Source organism: Podarcis vaucheri (assembly GCF_965113315.1).
Source record: "Podarcis vaucheri genome assembly, chromosome: 3".
NCBI lineage: Eukaryota > Metazoa > Chordata > Lepidosauria > Squamata > Lacertidae > Podarcis > Podarcis vaucheri.
This window is the reverse complement of record NC_138761.1, coordinates 48,430-66,657: the sequence shown is the minus strand read 5'-3', so window position 1 is coordinate 66,657 and position 18,228 is coordinate 48,430. Positions and strand designations below refer to the sequence as shown.

The window sequence follows — 18,228 nt, the reverse complement described above, 5'->3', positions numbered from 1 at the left end:
TCTCCGCCCCTTCCGGCAGGACGTCCTGCCCCGATCACCTTCCCCTCTCTCCTTCCTGCTCTGCTCCGTGTGTCACACTGGGAACTCCACCCTCTTCACTCCGTTCCTGCTGGGAAGCCGGCCCCGCTCTCCCACTCCCACTCGGGGTTTCCCTGCTGCTTCCCTGCTCCTGGCAAGTCCCCCCTGTGACCCCCCTTGGCCTGACCAGGGGCGCCCCCTTCTGGGAATCCTCTGATTCACTTGAGAGACTCATGGAAGACCTCAAGTCATTGTCATCCTCTTCCTCACTGTCCTGGGATTCTTCCCCATCGCTCTCCGTCTCCCCCCTCACCTGTGCCTCTGTCCCTGAACCCCTGACACCCACCTACTTTCAGCAGCCAGAAACACCATAACCAGACACTGGAGAGACTTGTCAGGAGTAAGCCTGGACCAATGGTACCAAATAGTATGGGAAACAGCCCTACTAGAAAAATTAACCAATAAACTGAAACTGACACAGGGACAAACAGAAGAAGACGCCTTCACCCCGGTATGGCTCCCCTTTATCACATACACAGCCCAACAAGACAATGACAATAATCCACCAACAGCATGCAAATCAATATGGCTAACCTGATCCAAAACACCCACCCACCCCACTCTCACACGAAAACAAAGATCACCACAGCCAATCACAAACAAACAACTACACCCTAGGCCAACCCCAACCTCTCTCACCACCAAAGGAACACAAGTGGAGAAACAATTTACATAGTTTTCTGAATCGAACCAGTCAATGTCAAGAATAGATCAAATATGGGTTTCGAATGAACTGACTCCAAGAATACTACAAGTTGAAATACAATCTAAAGTAATCTCAGATCATAATCCAATAAAATTGGAACTAAAAGGCTTTGAAGAAAGAACATTTAGATGGAAAATTAAGGGTTTTCTTTTGGATGACCAGAAAATTGTAGGAAAAGCACAAAAGAAACTAACTGAATACTTTGTTGAGAATTGCAACAAGGGTACAAAGATGAGCGTAGTATGGGACGCAAGCAAGGCTGTGATGCGAGGTTTTTTTATCCAGCAGAATTCATTGAAGAATAAAAACAGAGAAAAGGGGGGGAAGGAAATTTTAAAGCAGATAATGGACAATGAACAAAAATTTATTAGAAAACCGAATAACTCCAAAATAAAACAAGAAATTAAGACCTTGCAATCACAATTTGCAATGATAATAAACAAAGAAGTGGAATGGAATATTAAAAAGTTAAGACAGAGAAACTTTGAATTCGCTAACAAATCAGGCAAATGGCTTGCGTGGCAAATAAAAAAAAGAAAGGAGCAGAACACAATTAACAGAATCATTGTGAATGGCGAAGAGATAGATAATCCGAAAGAAATTAGAAAAGGATTCTTGGACTTTTGCAGACAATCATATAAAAATAAAGAAAGGAATAATATGAGGAAAATTGAGAGATTTTTAAAAGGGAAAAAGGTGCAAAGGATCCCGGCAGATAAAAAAGACCAACTGAATGCCCTAATAGAGGGGAAAGGCCCCAGGGCCAGATGGATTTACATCAGGTTATTATAAAGAGTTAAAAGATGTTCTGATGATACCTTTAAAAGAAGTTATGAATAATATTTTAAAGGAAAGAGACATCCTGGAAACGTGGAAAGAAGCATTCATTACACTTATCCCAAAACAGGACTCGGATTTAACCCAAGTTAAAAACTATAGGCCTATTTCATTGCTGAATACAGACTACAAAATTTTTGCAGGGATCTTAGCAAGAAGAATGAAAAAGATATTATTAGAAACTATTCATAAGGATCAAGCAGGTTTCCTTCCAGGTAGACAGATGAAGGATAATGTAAGGAACATAATTAATATTTTGGAATATCTGACTGCCAGGAATGAGAAACAAGCTATACTTATGTTTGTGGATGCAGAAAAGGCCTTTGACAACATAGCATGGGACTTTATGTTGAAAAATCTGGAGTATATGGAGGTGGGAAAGGAGTTTTTCAATGGGATAAAGGCAATATATACAGAACAGAGAGCTAAATTGATTGTAAATAATGTGACTACGGAAGATATTAAAATATCTAAAGGAACTAGGCAAGGATGTCTGCTTTTGCCATTGCTGTTTATAATGGTCCTGGAGGTCTTTCTTAATGCAGTTAGACAAAACAAATTAATAAAAGGGATAACAGTTGGCCAGAATGAATATAAAGTTAAAGCCTTTGCTTTAACTGGTAATAACGATTGGTAATAACGATCTGGTAATAACGATTGAAGAACCAATAGAAAGTGTAAAAGAACTATTAGAGGAGATTGAACAATTTGGGAAAGTGGCAGGGTTCAAATTAAATAAGAAAACTAAAATAATTGCAAAAAATATGGAGCAAAGTATGATAGAAATAATGCAACAACAATCGCGAAGTATTGGAAGACACAAGATTTACCCACCTGGGAAGAATGGTAGATGAAGTTGATGGATTATATGGAATTGGCGGAAATGACTGGCAGAATCCGAGACCAGGGAGAAGAGTTGGTGGAAGAAGATTGGAAAAAGTTTAAAGACTATTTACAGAAATACTGTAAAATTAATGAATGTTAGAAAAATGTTGGAATGAAGTTATATGGCTTTAGTAGAAATGATATAAGGAATTAAGTATAAATAGATTAATAGAGTATTAAAGGAAAAAATAAGGTTAGAATGTGTTAAGATAATTATAGGATAGAAAACCGAGGAAGATGGAAAGGAATTGCAATTAACAGAAGTGGAATACAAAAAGGGAGGTGTGAGGACGTCGTGGAAAAAAGTGAATGAAAGATGGGATAATGAAATTGTTTGATTTATTTTACTGTTTTTGTTTTGTTTTGTTAGTTCAATGTGTTTAATGTGTCAATGTTAGGTAGTGTTTTTGTATTGTATTGTATTGTATTGTATTTGTAGTGTTTAAATTGTTGGAAAAGTAATAAATATTTTTTTTTTTTTAAAAAAAAGAAATAATGCAACAACAAACAGAGATAGAGGTGTGAAAAAGGTAAAATATTGGACTCGATGGCCCTTGTGGTCTCTTCCAACTCTATGATTCTATGATTCTATGATTCTATTTAGGAATTTGGTTAACTCCTAAAAACATTGATTTGTATCAGAACAATTACATACCGGTTTGGAACGGAATAAGGAAAGATCTGGAGGTGTGGGGTAGAATGAAACTATCTTTTTGGGGCAGAATTTCTGCGATAAAGATGAGCGTCCTTCCAAAGATGTTATTTTTGTTTCAGACTATCCCCATAATAAAGGGGGTAACGATTTTTAAAGAGTGGCAAAGAGTGATCTCAAGGTATATCTGGCAGGGCAAAAAGCCGAGAATTAAATTTAAGCTACTAACAGATGCGAAGGAAAGAGGAGGCTTTGCCCTGCCAGACCTGAAGTTATATTATGAAGCAGCATGTCTTTGCTGGTTGAAAGAATGGATAAAATTAGAAAATAAAGAGTTACTGGACTTAGAAGGCTTTGATAACAGATTTGGATGGCACGCGTACTTATGGTGTGGGAAGAAGAAAATTCACAAAGGCTTTGGGAACCACATCTTCCGGAGTGCGTTAATAGAAATATGGGATAGGTATAAAAACCTATTAGAACCAAGAGTTCCACACTGGTTATCTCCGTTAGAAGTTATGAGTGTAAAGAAAATTAATATGAGAGGTAAATGGATTACATATGGTGAACTGATAATTAAAGAAGGAGGAAAATGGAAATTAAAACCATATGAACAAGTTAAAGAATATGATTATGATTGGTTGCATTATTTTCAGGTTGAATGAAATGTTTAAAAAAGATTTTAAAGAAAGTGGTTATGCAGAAAAAGATTCTAAGTTTCAAATTGACATAATAAACAATGATTGTAAAATTCTGTCAAAAATGTATAAGATATTTTTGGAATGGCATACGAAAGATGAAAAAGTGAAATCGGTAATGATACAATGGGCCAGAGATTTCGGTTATAATATACAATTTGATGATTGGGAAAAACTATGGAAAGAAAACTTAAAATTTACTGCATGCACGGCGTTAAAGGAAAATGTGATTAAAATGTTTTATAGATGGTATATAACACCAGTAAAATTGGCAAAAATGTTTAAGACGTGTAATAAGTGTTGGAAATGTAAAGAAAAAGAAGGAACATTTTATCATATGTGTTGGGATTGTAAGAAAGTGAAAAGTTTCTGGGAGAGTATATATAATGAATTGAAAAAGATGTTAAAATATACGTTTTGTAAAGAAACCAGAGGCTTTTCTTTTAGGGATTACAGGAAACGAGATAAGAAGAAAAGACTGACAAATACCCCTTCCTCTTGGTTCATGTGGGAACCAATGACACTGCAAGCAATAGCCTCCAGAAGATCAAAAGAGGCTACGAGGCTCTCGGCAGGAAATTGAAGCAACTAAATGCACAAATTGTCATCTCATCTGTCCTCCCAGTTGAACGACGTGGCCCAGGGAGAGAGGGGAAAATAGTGGAAGTGAACAGCTGGCTTCGCAAATGGTGTAAACAGGAACAGTTTGGATTCTTAGATCACGGACTGCAGTTTCTTGAAGATGGACTTCTGGCAAGCGATGGGCTGCACCTCACAACGGTTGGGAGAAATGTTTTTGCCAAAAATCTCAGAAACCTCATCAGGAGGGCTTTAAACTGACTAATGTGGGGGAGGGAGACAGTGCTCCTGAAGGTAGGAGTCTATCAATTGATGAAGATGATCACCCAAATGTCATAGACCAAATGGAGCAAACAGCACGCAGACCTAGTGATGGGAGGAAAAAATCCTTAAATAAGAGACACGGGGGAATGATTAATGGACTTCATTGTCTGTACACTAATGCGCAAAGCATGGGAAATAAACAAGATGAGCTTGAGCTCTTGGTACAGCAAACTAAATATGACATAATAGGCATCACTGAAACCTGGTGGGATAAGTCCCACGATTGGAATGTAATAATGGGGGGATACAATCTATTTCAGAGAAACAGACCAGACAAGAAAGGAGGAGGAGTGGCGTTATATGTCAGGGATGTGTATACCTGTGAAGAGATCCAAGATTTAGATTCTCAAAGCCAAAGTGAGAGCATTTGGGTCAAAATTAAGGGAGAGAAGAATAACAGAGACCTCATTGTGGGAGTTTACTATAGATCCCCAAGCCAAACGGAGGACATAGATGATGCCTTCCTGGAACAGATGGCCAAGCATGCAAAAGGAAGGGAGATAGTAGTAATGGGGGACTTCAATTACCCGGATATTTGTTGGATGTCAAACTCAGCCAAGAGCATAAGGTCAAACAGATTCCTCACTGGCCTTGCAGACAACTTCATTGTCCAGAAAGTGGGAGAAGCAACAAGAGGAACAGCCATTTTAGATCTGGTCCTAACCAATGTTGATGACCTGGTTAGTGGGGTAGAAGTGGAAGGATCATTAGGCGCGAGTGATCATGCTCTTCTGAAGTTTACTATACAGCAGAAAGGAGCAGCCAAGCATACTAGGACTCAATTTCTTGACTTTAAGAAAGCCGACTTCCTAAAACTTAGGGAAGTGCTGGGTGAGATCCCATGGACAGCAATACTAAAAGGAAAGGGAGTTCATGATGGCTGGGAGTTTGTTAAGAGGGAGATAGTAAAAGCACAACGTCAGGCAATACCAGTGAGACGGAAACATGGAAGGTGCTTAAAGAAGCCAGGGTGGCTATCTAAAGAACTTTTAACAGAGTTAAGATTAAAAAAGGATGTGTACAAAAAATGGAAAAGGGGGGAAACCACCAAAGAGGAATTCATACAAATAGCCAGCACGTGTAGACACAAAGTCAGAAAAGCTAAAGCACAGAATGAACTCAGGCTTGCTAGAGAGGTTAAAAGCAACAAAAAAGGCTTTTATGGGTATGTTCGTAGCAAAAGGAAGAACAAAGAAACAGTGGGGTCACTCAGAGGAGAAGATGGTGAAATGCAAACAGGGGACACAGAAAGGGCTGAACTCCTCAATGCCTTCTTTGCCTCAGTCTTCTCCGATAAAGAAAACAATGCCCGACCTGAAGAATTTGGAGCAAATGATTCAGCAGAGGAAACACAGCCCAGAATAACTAAGGAGATAGTACAAGAATACTTGGCTAGTTTAGATGTATTCAAGTCTCCAGGGCCAGATGAACTGCATCCAAGAGTATTAAAAGGAAGAAGAAGAAGAAGAGTTTGGATTTGATATCCCGCCTTTCACTCCCCTTCAGGAGTCTCAAAGCGGCTAACATTCTCCTTTCCCTTCCTCCCCCACAACAAACACTCTGTGAGGTGAGTGGGGCTGAGAGACTTCACAGAAGTGTGACTGGCCCAAGGTCACCCAGCAGCTGCATGTGGAGGAGCGGAGACGCGAACCCGGTTTCCCAGATTACGTGACTACCGCTCTTAACCACACTACACCACACTGGCAGATGTGATCTCAGAACCACTGGCAGTCATCTTTGAGAATTCCTGGAGAACAGGTGAAGTCCCGGCAGACTGGAGGAGGGCAAATGTTGTCCCTATTTTCAAAAAGGGGAAAAGAGAGGACCCAAATAATTACCGCCCAGTCAGTCTGACATCAATACCAGGGAAGATTCTGGAGCAGATCATTAAGCAAACAGTCTGTGAGCACCTAGAAAGGAATGCTGTGATCACCAATAGTCAGCATGGATTTCTGAAAAATAAGTCATGTCAGACTAACCTGATCTCGTTTTTTGACAGAATTACAAGCCTGGTAGATGAAGGGAACGCAGTGGATGTAGCCTACCTTGATTTCAGCAAGGCATTTGACAAGGTGCCCCATGATATTCTTGTAAACAAGCTGGTAAAATGCGGTCTTGACTATGCTACCACTCAGTGGATTTGTAACTGGCTGACTGACCGAGCCCAAAGGGTGCTCATCAATGGTTCCTCTTCATCCTGGAGAAGAGTGACTAGTGGGGTGCCACAGGGTTCTGTCTTGGGCCCGGTCTTATTCAACATCTTTATCAATGACTTGGATGATGGACTCAAGGGCATCCTGATCAAATTTGCAGATGACACCAAACTGGGAGGGGTGGCTAACACCCCAGAGGACAGGATCACACTTCAAAACGACCGTGACAGATTAGAGAACTGGGCCAAAACAAACAAGATGAATTTTAACAGGGAGAAATGTAAAGTATTGCACTTGGGCAAAAAAAATGAGAGGCACAAATACAAGATGGGTGACACCTGGCTTGAGAGCAGTACATGTAAAAGGATCTAGGAGTCTTGGTTGACCACAAACTTGACATGAGCCAACAGTGTGACGCGGCAGCTAAAAAAGCCAATGCAATTCTGGGCTGCATCAATAGGAGTATAGCATCTAGATCAAGGGAAGTAATAGTGCCACTGTATTCTGCTCTGGTCAGACCTCACCTGGAGTACTGTGTCCAGTTCTGGGCACCACAGTTCAAGAAGGACACTGACAAACTGGAACGTGTCCAGAGGAGGGCAACCAAAATGGTCAAAGGCCTGGAAACGATGCCTTATGAGGAACGGCTAAGGGAGCTGGGCATGTTTAGCCTGGAGAAGAGGAGGTTAAGGGGTGATATGATAGCCATATTCAAATATATAAAAGGATGTCACATAGAGGAGGGAGAAAGGTTTTCTGCTGCTCCAGGGAAGCGGACACAGAGCAATGGATCCAAACTACAAGAAAGAAGATTCCACCTAAACATTAGGAAGAACTTCCTGACAGTAAGAGCTGTTCGACAGTGGAATTTGCTGCCCAGGAGTGTGGTGGAGTCTCCTACTTTGGAGGTCTTTAAGCAGAGGCTTGACAACCATATGTCAGGAGTGCTCTGATGGTGTTTCCTGCTTGGCAGGGGGTTGGACCCGATGGCCCTTGTGGTCTCTTCCAACTCTATGATTCTATGATTCTATGATTCTCTGACTGTAAACTCTTCCAATATGCAGTTACAGCTGCAAGGATTTTACTGGCCCAGAAATGGAAACAAGAGGAAATGCTGACGATTGAAGATTGGAGACTGAAACTGACAGACCATGCAGAATTGGACAAGCTAACTGGGGAAATTAGATATCTTAAGGACCAAAAGTTCATCGAAGACTGGGGAAAATTTGTAGAATATCTGAAAAATACATGTGATGTGCAAACAACGTTAGTGATACAGTGGTGCCCCGCAAGACGAATGCCTCGCAAGACGAAAAACTCGCTAGATGAAAGAGTTTTCCGTTTTTTGAGTCGTTCCGCAAGACGAATTTCCCTATAGGCTTGCTTTGCAAGATGAAACGTCTTGCGAGTTCTTGCGAGTTTGTTTCCTTTTTCTTAAAGCCGCTAAGCCGCTAATAGCCGCTAATAGCCGTGCTTCGCAAGACAAAAAAACCGCAAGACGAAGAGACTCGCGGAACGGATTAATTTCGTCTTGCGAGGCACCACTGTATTTCAAGAAGCACTGTGAAATTTAAGATGTATTGTTATAAAAAATAATAGAAGTGGGAGGGAAGACTAAAGACAATACTAAGGAGAAGGAATGCGTAATTAAGAGGTAATGATCGATGATTGTCAGAGAAGCTGAAGGAAGTCCAAAAAGAGAGAATTTATTTGTTAAAAAATGGATAAAATTGTATATCTGTGTTGTAAATCAATAAAAATTATTATAAAAAAACACAAGTGAACAGCAGAGAACCGGCACGAGTAACGCTGACACCAAACCCTACATACATTAAGCAAAATAGAAACAGGTTCACCACACTTTCTCATCCTGGTCTTCTTTTATCTTCTTCCAGCTGCCTATGGTTGTGAATGAGATTTACAACCATCTCCATCAGATCCTCGACACCCACACTAAGGGTCAGACGCTTTCGGCTATTGTCAGCCTAGCCACCAAGCGCCTGCAGCCGGTCGTAGACAGCCTGTTGGACTGCTCGATGGAGTGTGATGAGTAAGTTTTTGTGATGTGAAAATGGGGAGGGCTAGATTTAAGGGGTTTCTTAATTTATATTTATTTATATTGAATTTCGTACTTGCAAAAAATTGTGCTCCAAGTTGTGGTTTCTTTCTTTGCTAATGTATGTGCAATATAAATAAAATATCAAAGGCCTGACTTTTTTTAAGAAAAGGAAAAATGAAAAATTCTGTTTTGAAAAATTGCAGAAGTGCCACAGAGATCTGGAAGGCGCTGGTTGCCAATCTGTATACCAGCAGCAAGCTGCTGAGACCCCTCCTGAAAAGGCTGCAGGATGAAGACCCCAAAGCGGAAGTCACTTCCAGGCGACGCAGCACTTCTCAAATGCCAATGGCGGTCAGTTTCTCTCTCCTGGATTGTTTTGAATGGGAGCTGGATGGGGCTGGGGGCTTCTTGCTGGGAGGGGGGTGCATCTTCATAAGTGGTCCATCCTGTGAGCACCTGCTTTGTATGCAGAAGGGCCCCAGCATCTCCATGTCGGGGAGTCCCTCGCCTGAAACCCTGGGCAGCCACTGCTAGTCAGTGTAGACAACACTGAGTGAGATGGACCGAGGCTCTGAGTCGCGTCTGAGTCTGAGATCTTGATCTGACGATGACCTCTGCTGAATGCCGTTCTCCTCTCCTTGTCCCTCCAGGCTACCAACGCTCTGTGTCACATCCTGTCGTTCCCTGAGGCTGCAGGTATCCTGAAGAGCAAGTTCCACCACCTGCTGTTTGCACTTAGCACTCACATCTGTTTTGTCCATGAGGCGAGAAGAAGAGGTTCCAGGGCGACAAGTCTAATCCCGGAGCCCTCTTCGCATCTCGATCCGCTGACGTGAGGGACCTGCTAATGTATTTGGGGGGCCCCTCCCTTCTCTCTCTGACCCATAGGCTCAGCCCTCCCCCAAGAGATAGGCTTCATTTGGACATGGAGGTTCTGCTTAGGTTAGATAGCTAGGAGACCCAGGCTTCCCCAACCCCTGTGCTCTTCAGTCGCTTTGGACCACAACTGCCACCAGCCCCAGCCAGCATAACTGGGCTGAAGATGGGAGTTGTAGCCCAAAACATCTGAAGGACACTAGGATGGGAGAGGATGCTGGAGGCTCTCCCGCACGATGGGCTGATTTGGGTGTGGTGGGACTCACGTGTCATGAAACCTTAAGTCTCCATCACAGCCAAAAGGTTGCCGCTTGTGCTGGAAACATGGGGGAGGCTGCAGGGGGTGATGGTTGGGGTTGGACTGCAAGATGTCAAGGACCTAAAACTCCCCAGATGAACATACCCAGACCTTGTGCTCATCATCGGAAGCCCCTCTTCACGTGTGCCTCCTCCACACAAGAAGGTGCCTTTTCTGTGGTGGCTCCCCATTAGTGGGTTGCTCTCCCCAGAGGGGCTTGCCTGGTGCCTTTAGATGCCAGGCAAAAATGGTCCTCTTCAATCAGGCCATTGGCTGATTAACCTCCTTTCTACTGTGTTTGTTGGAGGGAGAGGAGTTATTGGTTTGCTTTGGTTCTTGTTTTTATTCTGTATTTTGTGCTTTTTAACTTGCATTTTTATGTTGTGAACTGCTCGGAGATCTACAGGTGAAGGGCAGTATACAAATTTTAAAACTATAATCTTCTTAATTCCTTCACTTGACTCAGGATCGCTGTGCAGGCCCTGAAACAACTGATTGGGCATCTTGAATACCTTGATGATTCTGAGGCTTTGGGGTTGCAAAGCTGCTGGGATATGCTGTCAAGTCCAGAAAGCTTTTTCAAAGGCATTCGTCTTCTGGCAAGGTAAGAAGGTGAAAAGGACTGGCAGGTGAGGCATGAAGAGCAAGGCCTGCTTTCTGGGGAAATGGGGATAAACTTCTTATTTATTTCAGAAAATGTACCATATTGTTCACTCTATAAGACGCAATTTTCCCCTCCTAAAAAGTAAGGGGAAATGTGTGTGCGTCTTATGGAGCAAATGCAGGTGGGAGGCTCTGCTCAGCGTTCAAGTAACCTGGTGGTGGTGGTTGTTGTGCAGGAACACTGAGCGGTTCTTCCTGCCAGCTTCAGGCTTGTGAATCCTTTGCTCTTACTCTTCTGTTTCAGGACCTTATTCACCTCCTCGCCCAAAGAATACAAGAGGATTTCTCGTTTGGCACGTGAATATATGTGCTGTCCAAACGATAAAAAGAGGGCCATCGGCATGGCCTTTTACTTTGAGGTAGGAACTGGAAACAGGGAATGCCTGTTCTAATGTCTCTTTTATATATATATATAAATATCTATTAAGATTTTGCAAATTATATCAAACAAAACAATACACACAAACACAAAAAAAGAACAAGTATTGTAGTAACGTTCCACTCGCCCACGCTACCCCTCCATCACCCGACTTTGCTCTCCGGCCAGTCCAGGTTTCTTGAGCAGGTTGGCGAGGGAGTTACTTTTCACAAACACAGGCCGAAATTACACCGGTAAGGCTGCCACCACTCCCTTTAGTTCAGGGGAACCCAGAGACACAATCCAGGGAGAAGAGTGTGTCCAATTAACCTGGCAATTCCCTCCCCTTACAAGCTGCATCCACAGGCTTGCAGGCAGAAGTTCACTCGGTAGAGCGTGACTAAGCAGAAGGCTTGAATTTAGCTATTCCCCCGGAAAAGGCACAAATACCAACAGGTTCTACTATAAAAGTTTATTTTAAAAGAATAACCGAAAACATGTTGAAAAACAACAGGCACATCTTAGGAGTCTTACAAACATCAAAATAACAACGCTGTATATTATAACTAGCTTTTGCATACTCACAAAGGAACACACTTAGAGTAGAGAGAGTCCTTTCAAGCTGTTGCGTAATGGAGCTGTTTGAGGATTTCCATTTCAAAAGGACGTAACGACTGCTAACGATGGAAGTTACAGCCGGGCATCTTTGCAAGTTGCAGAGCAATGGCATAGAGCATCGAACAAAACATCCCTTGATCTTTTATCTACAATTCTGACTTTGCGTCGTAACTTTTGGCCAATCAAGAGTCTTAGTTTGATCAGCTCATTCTTTTGCAGCTGGGTCAGTTTAGGTTTGAACCCTTAATCAAAGAATCTTCCTCCCACCTGTGGAAATTAACCAGATCCCCAATTCTCAGCAATTTGAAAACAAACAACCTCCGGGAAGGAGGAAGAGATTCTTACCACCAGCCCAGGTGTCAAATCTTCCATTAATCAAGGACCCCTTTCCTCCCATAAACCTCTCATGGCAAGGAGCCAAAAAGTCTGGGGTTTAAAGATACACAGCTCCTTTTCCCAGGGTCCTTGCGGCTGATAAAGTACCCACAAGGCCACAGTCTTTTACTTGACCAAGGAATGATTTTTCTAACAGTTATAACTTTACTACAAGTATAATTTCAAAACCTTATTTTCTTAAAACTTACTTCACCGACCTCCTCATACCTCCCCTTTCTGCATTCCTATTTCAAATATTTAGTTCAGCAAATCCTCACCCTTAATTTTATCTAATTGTTGACCTTTCTTTTCTTTTAACTTAATCTTTACAGCTGTACTCCATTTAATTTCTAAAACCACATCATTCTAGCACTCATTAATTTTACAATGTTTCTTAAGATAGTTCTTAAATTTCTTCCAATCTTCTTCCGCCGTCTCTTTCCCCTGGTCCTGGATTCTGCCAGTCATTTCTGCTAGTCCCATATAGTCAATCACCTTCATCTGCCATTCTTCCAAGGTGGGTAGATCTTGGGTCTTCCAATACTTTGCGATGAGTATTCTTGCTGCTGTTGTAGCATACATAAAGAATGTTCTATCTTTCTTTGGCACCAATTGGCCAACAATGCCCAGGAGAAAGGCCTCTGGTTTCTTAAGGAAGGTATATTTAAATACCTTTTTCATTTCATTATATATCATTTCCCAGAAAGCCTTAATCCTTGGGCACGTCCACCAAAGGTGAAAAAAGTACCTTTAGTTTCTTTACATTTCCAACATTTATTATCAGGCAAGTGGTAATTTTTTGCAAGCTTGACTGGGGTCATGTACCACCTATAAATCATTTTCATAATATTTTCCTTTAAGGCATTACATGCCATAAATTTCATACCGGTGTTCCACAACTATTCCCAGTCAGCAAACATAATGTTATGACCAATATCCTGTGCCCACTTTATCATAGCTGATTTCACTGTTTCATCTTGTGTATTCCATTTCAACAGCAAGTTATACATTCCTGACAAGTTCTTAGTATTGGGTTCTATCAGTTCTGTTTCTAATCTTGATTTTTCCACCTGGAAGCCAATTTTCCTGTCCAACTTAAAAACCTCCATTATTTGGTAATAATGGAGCCAGTCTCTCACTTTGTCTTTTAATTTCTCAAAACTCTGCAATTTAAATTTATCCCCCTCTTGTTCCAAAATTTTCCAATATTTCGGGCCTTTTGGCATCCATATTGAGTTTTTTCACAGCCTTAGCTTCCATTGGCGACAACCACCTTGGGGTTTTATTTTCCAACAGGTCTTTATATCTAATCCAGACATTATATAATGCTTTCCTGACAATATGATTTTTAAAAGCTTTGTGAGCTTTAACCTTGTCATACCATAAATATGCATGCCACCCAAAAATATTGTTAAAACCTTCTAAATCCAAAATGTCTGTGTTCTCAAGAAGCAGCCAGTCTTTCAACCAGCAGAAAGCTGCTGATTCATAGTAAAGTTTAAAGTCCGGCAGGGCAAATCCCCCTCTTTCTTTTGCATCAGTTAAAATCTTAAGTTTTATTCTGGGTTTCTTTCCCTGCCAGACAAATTTCGAGATATCTTTCTGCCACTTCTTGAAACAATCCATCTTGTCCACAATTTGCAATGTTTGAAACAAAAACAACATTCTAGGCAATACATTCATTTTGATCACAGCAATATGGCCCAACAGTGAAAGCTTCAAATTTGACCATATTTCTAGATCCTTTTTTACTTCCGTCCAGCATTTCTCATAATTGTCTTTAAATAAATTCACATTTTTAGCTGTCATGTTAATCCCCAAGTACTTCACTTTCTTAACCACAGTTAAACCCGTTTCATTCTGGAACCTCTCCCTTTCAGTAACTGTTAAATTTTTCTCTAATACCTTAGTCTTTAATTTATTCAGTTTAAATCCTGTGACTTGACCAAACTCTTGAATTAATTCTAAGACTCTTTTAGTACTAGTGTCTGGCTCTTGTAATGTAAGTACCAAGTCATCTGCGAATGCTCTCAGTTTGTAATGTTTAACTCCGACCTGTACCCCTTTAACCAGCTGGTCCCTTCTAATCATGTTCAGCAAAACCTCGAGGACCGATATAAAAAGCAATTATTTCTAATGTTTCTTATGGTTTCTTTATTCCTCGCAATTTAACTGTCAAATGTTCTTTAGCATTTACACATTTTTTATTTAATTGTACAACTTCAGCTGCATTCACTGCTATCATGTCTAATATATATGGACAATGTTTTTTGATAGAAGATGAATGCATACATAATAAAAGATGCACTTACAGTGGCTTTGCTCCAACTTAGGGGATGTCTGACTCCGATACGGACACTTCCATGACCTAGTGAGCAAGTTACTGCAGGCAGCAATCATACAGGTATTCTGTTAATGGATGGACAAGTCTTCACCTTTGGAAGGCTAAGATTTTTCTTAAAATTACATTTTTATATGTACTATTGGAAACACCTTAAAGCTGGTATAAGTTCATATGTATTTATTTTTGCCCGCTTTAAAGATTGATTTTTGTGTGTCTGCTGGTTTATTATATATCTTCTTTTCTCTTTGTTCCGCTATGTATCGGGGTGGGGAGACTAATAATAATAATAATAATAATAATAATAATAATAATAATGTCAGGGGTTCAGGAGCAGAGGCGAGGGAAAGGGAGGAAACAGAGAGTGAGGGTGAGGAGGCAGAAGAAAAGATGAGTGATGACGACGACCCGAGATCTCCGAGTCTTTCCAGTGAATCAGAAGATTCACAAAAAGGAGCACCAGTGGCCAGGGCAAGGGGGGAGACTAGGGGGACACCCCAGGAAGATAGAGCCAGAGGGGACTCAGAGGGGAGCAGTTGGAAATCGGGACCAGCGTCACCGCCAGAGAGCAGGGATGAGGAAGGGCGCCAGGGATCAAGCGCTGGCAGCTCACAACAGGAGGGAGGGCACGAGTCAGGAGTGGCCACACCTCCATCGGGGAGCGAAGAGACGGTTAGACGGAAAGTGGAAGGTTGGGCGCGCGCGCCAAGTTCAAATGCACAGGAAGGTGGCGCAGTAGGCAGCCCGGAAAGGGAGCCAGGTCCTAAAGCCCGGCGCAAGGAGACAGAAGGGTCCGGGGGGTCAGCGTCAGAAGAATCCCGGAAGGAAGAGACCCAGGGGGGCAGAGGGACCCAGAGGAGAACTGTCAGGCGGAAAAGGTGGAGCAGGGCTAGGATATTAAGTTGGTGCACAAGGGGCGGAGACTCAGACGGAGCTTCGCCGATCTAAGCATAAGACGTAGAGTTGCGCGCAGCAGCTTGAGAATGGAGACTGTAACTCAATAAAGACTTTTATTTAATGATCGCTGGCTGGCGTGATCCTCTGTGAGCTAGGATCTGGAAGCAACCCTGACAGTAAGCTCCGTCTCATCAAATTGTGGGCATCCACGGCCTCGCGGAGAGGAGAGAAAGCGGGTGCCTACTAGAGAGCTCACGAACGGCAGACGCTATGACGGCCGAACAGCAAATAGCGGAACTGAGAGAAGCAGTGTCACGACTGAATGCCGAGGCGCTGGCATCCAGGAAGAGAGAGGAGGACGCAGCTGCCGCCTACAGGGATCTCCAGGTCAGGTTGGACGTGCTTACGAAGCAAGGGCAACAGACACCCAAATCAGAGGGGATTGGGTTGGGGAGACGCACAGGCGGTCTGGTCTCTCACTTCGATGGGAATTTGCAACAGTACCCCAACTTTAGAGCAGACGTAATGTGTGCACTGCAACTACTGCACAAAGACTTTAGAGATGAACAAGAGAAAGTGGGGTTCATCATGTCCCATTTGCATGGAGACGCAAAAGCATGGCTGCGCAATTTGTGGAGAGATAAGGATCCTGCGCTCCAAAATGCGGACGCCTTTATTAAAGCGATGGATGGGTGTTTTTTATCAAGCATTGACGTGGATCTTGCCCGAAAGGAGGTGCATGGACTAAGGCAAGGGAGGGCCAGCGTAAGGCAGTATCATGCCCGCTTTTTCGCTTTGGTCAGTGCCCTGGAATGGGACAGAGATTCGGCTCCTGTCAGAGACCTTTTTTGGGAGGGCTTGCACAACTCGGTTAAAGATGAGATTGCGAGGGGGGAGAGACCCCGGACCACGCAGGAGATCGTTCAGAGGGCGCTGGCGGTGGGGGTGCGGCTGGAAGAACGTCCGTGGAGCAGGGACGAAGGGCGCAGCGGGCGCGAACCAGCCAGGGGCTCCTCCTTCCTTCCCAGAGAAGCAGCGCGTGCGCAATCCACGCCTCCAACAGGGGGAGGGGTGGAACCGATGGAGGTTGGGAGTGCAAGGGCTCAGTCAGCAGCCAGAGCCCTAGCACCGGCAGCAGTGAAAGCGAAGCCTCCTAGAGGGAACAGGAAGTGTTATATCTGCGAGGATCCAGGGCATAAGGCGAAAGAGTGTCCCCGGAGGCTCCACAAGCACACTGCAGCTTCGGCAATGGTGACTGCAGCAACGCAGCAAGGAGAACCGCAGCAGGGAAATGACGATGTCTGGCTGGAGGAAGAGGCACTGGGGCCCAGCCAGACGTGTCAGTGAAGCAGTCCCCAGGGAATTTACCGCCCATGGACCCCCTCCCGCCCAAGCCAGTAGTGAGGCTCACCGCATCACTCCAGCTACCCAATGGAATCACCATGGACGTGCCAATCACCGTCGACTCGGGAAGCAATGCAGACTTCATAGGGCAGGACTTTGTCGACCGGCACGCTATACAGTTGCTGCCTGCCACGCTGCCCCTGCAGGTTGTCACAGTGGATGGCAGGGAGCTGCTAGGGGGGCAAGTGGTGAAGCAGACGCCACCTATGGTGCTGCGGCTTGGAAATCACAAGGAAATCATCAGCTTCAACGTCACTCAACTGTCGGACACGCCCATTGTATTGGGCATGAGTTGGCTGGACAAGCACAGCCCGACGCTGGCTTGGTACCAGAGGCAGCTGACCTTCGGCTCTTCCTTTTGTGCTGAACACTGCATCATGCCCCGGCAGGAAGGGGAGCAAGAGGAGTCACAGCTGCTGCTAGGCATGCTGCAAGCGATTCCCCACAAGTACGCAGAATTTTTGGAGGTTTTCTGCGAGAAGGAGGCAGACAGGCTACCCCCCCACAGACCATATGACTGCAAGATTGACCTGCTGCCGGGGGCGGCGCTGCCCAAAGGGAAGCTGTATTCCATGTCTGAGGACGAACTGCAGGAACTCAAAGAGTTCATAGATCATAATTTGGAGCGCGGTTTCATCCGAGAGTCCAGGGCAGCGGGGGGCAGTCCGGTATTCTTTGTTAAGAAGCGAGACACGCCCCAAAAAAGACTCGTGGTGGACTACCGCATTTTGAACAGTGTGACCAAGCCATCGGACTTCCCCATGCCCCGAATCGACGACCTCCTCGCAAAAGTACGCAAGGGCAGCGTGTTCACCAAGTTGGACCTGCGAGGGGCGTACAACCTCATTCGCATGCGGGAAGGAGATGAGTGGAAGACAGCCATGTTCACGCCCCTGGGCACCTACGAATATAGAGTTATGCCTTTTGGATTACAAAATGGCTCCCACGTTTTTCAAGCTTTCATGCATCACGTGTTGGCGGGGCTCCTCTACAAGACGTGCGTCTGTTTCTTGGATGACATCCTGATCTTTTCGGAATCGCAGCAGGAGCATGACAGACACGTCAGGGAAGTGCTGAGCAGGCTGCAGCAACATAGGCTGTACGCCAAGCTGGAGAAGTGCCAATTCGACGTAACGGAGGTGGATTTCCTGGGCTACAAGTTGTCTGACAAGGGGCTCGCCATGGACAGCGCCAAGGTTCGAGCGGTGTTGGATTGGAAAAGCCCACGCAACCGGAAGGAGGTCCAACGGTTTGTCGGCTTCACGAACTTCTATCGCAAGTTTATCAAAGGCTTTGCTATGCAGACAGCGGCCATCACGGACACGCTCAGCTCCAAGAAAAAGAAGTTCATCTGGACAGCGCAGGCGGAGCAGTCCTTTCAGGCACTCAAGCGTCTCTTCGCGTCGGAAGAACAGCTGCTTCATGTC

At 43.9% G+C, this 18,228-nt stretch overlaps 1 protein-coding gene across 1 annotated transcript; it reads left to right on the top strand.

Annotated features, from left to right (window-relative positions):
* The first annotated feature begins 633 nt into the window (after positions 1–633).
* LOC309530001 (maestro heat-like repeat-containing protein family member 7) lies at positions 634–14,639 on the top strand. The gene is made up of 7 exons (XM_082218458.1): positions 634–733; positions 8,703–8,962; positions 9,175–9,322; positions 9,622–9,803; positions 10,612–10,749; positions 11,053–11,167; positions 14,493–14,639. The coding sequence occupies exons 2-7, from the start codon at positions 8,814–8,816 to the stop codon at positions 14,529–14,531; spliced, it is 771 nt and encodes a 256-aa protein (XP_082074584.1). The 5' UTR covers positions 634–733; positions 8,703–8,813; the 3' UTR covers positions 14,532–14,639.
* The last annotated feature ends 3,589 nt before the right edge of the window (positions 14,640–18,228 follow it).

Coding starts and splice junctions, on each gene's coding strand:
- LOC309530001 (XM_082218458.1), top strand. CDS start 8,814: ATGGTTGTGAATGAGATTTACAACCATCTCCATCAGATCCTCGACACC. Junction 9,323..9,621: donor CTTCTCAAATGCCAATGGCG/GTCAGTTTCTCT, acceptor TTGTCCCTCCAG/GCTACCAACGCTCTGTGTCA. Junction 11,168..14,492: donor GCATGGCCTTTTACTTTGAG/GTAGGAACTGGA, acceptor GCTCCAACTTAG/GGGATGTCTGACTCCGATAC.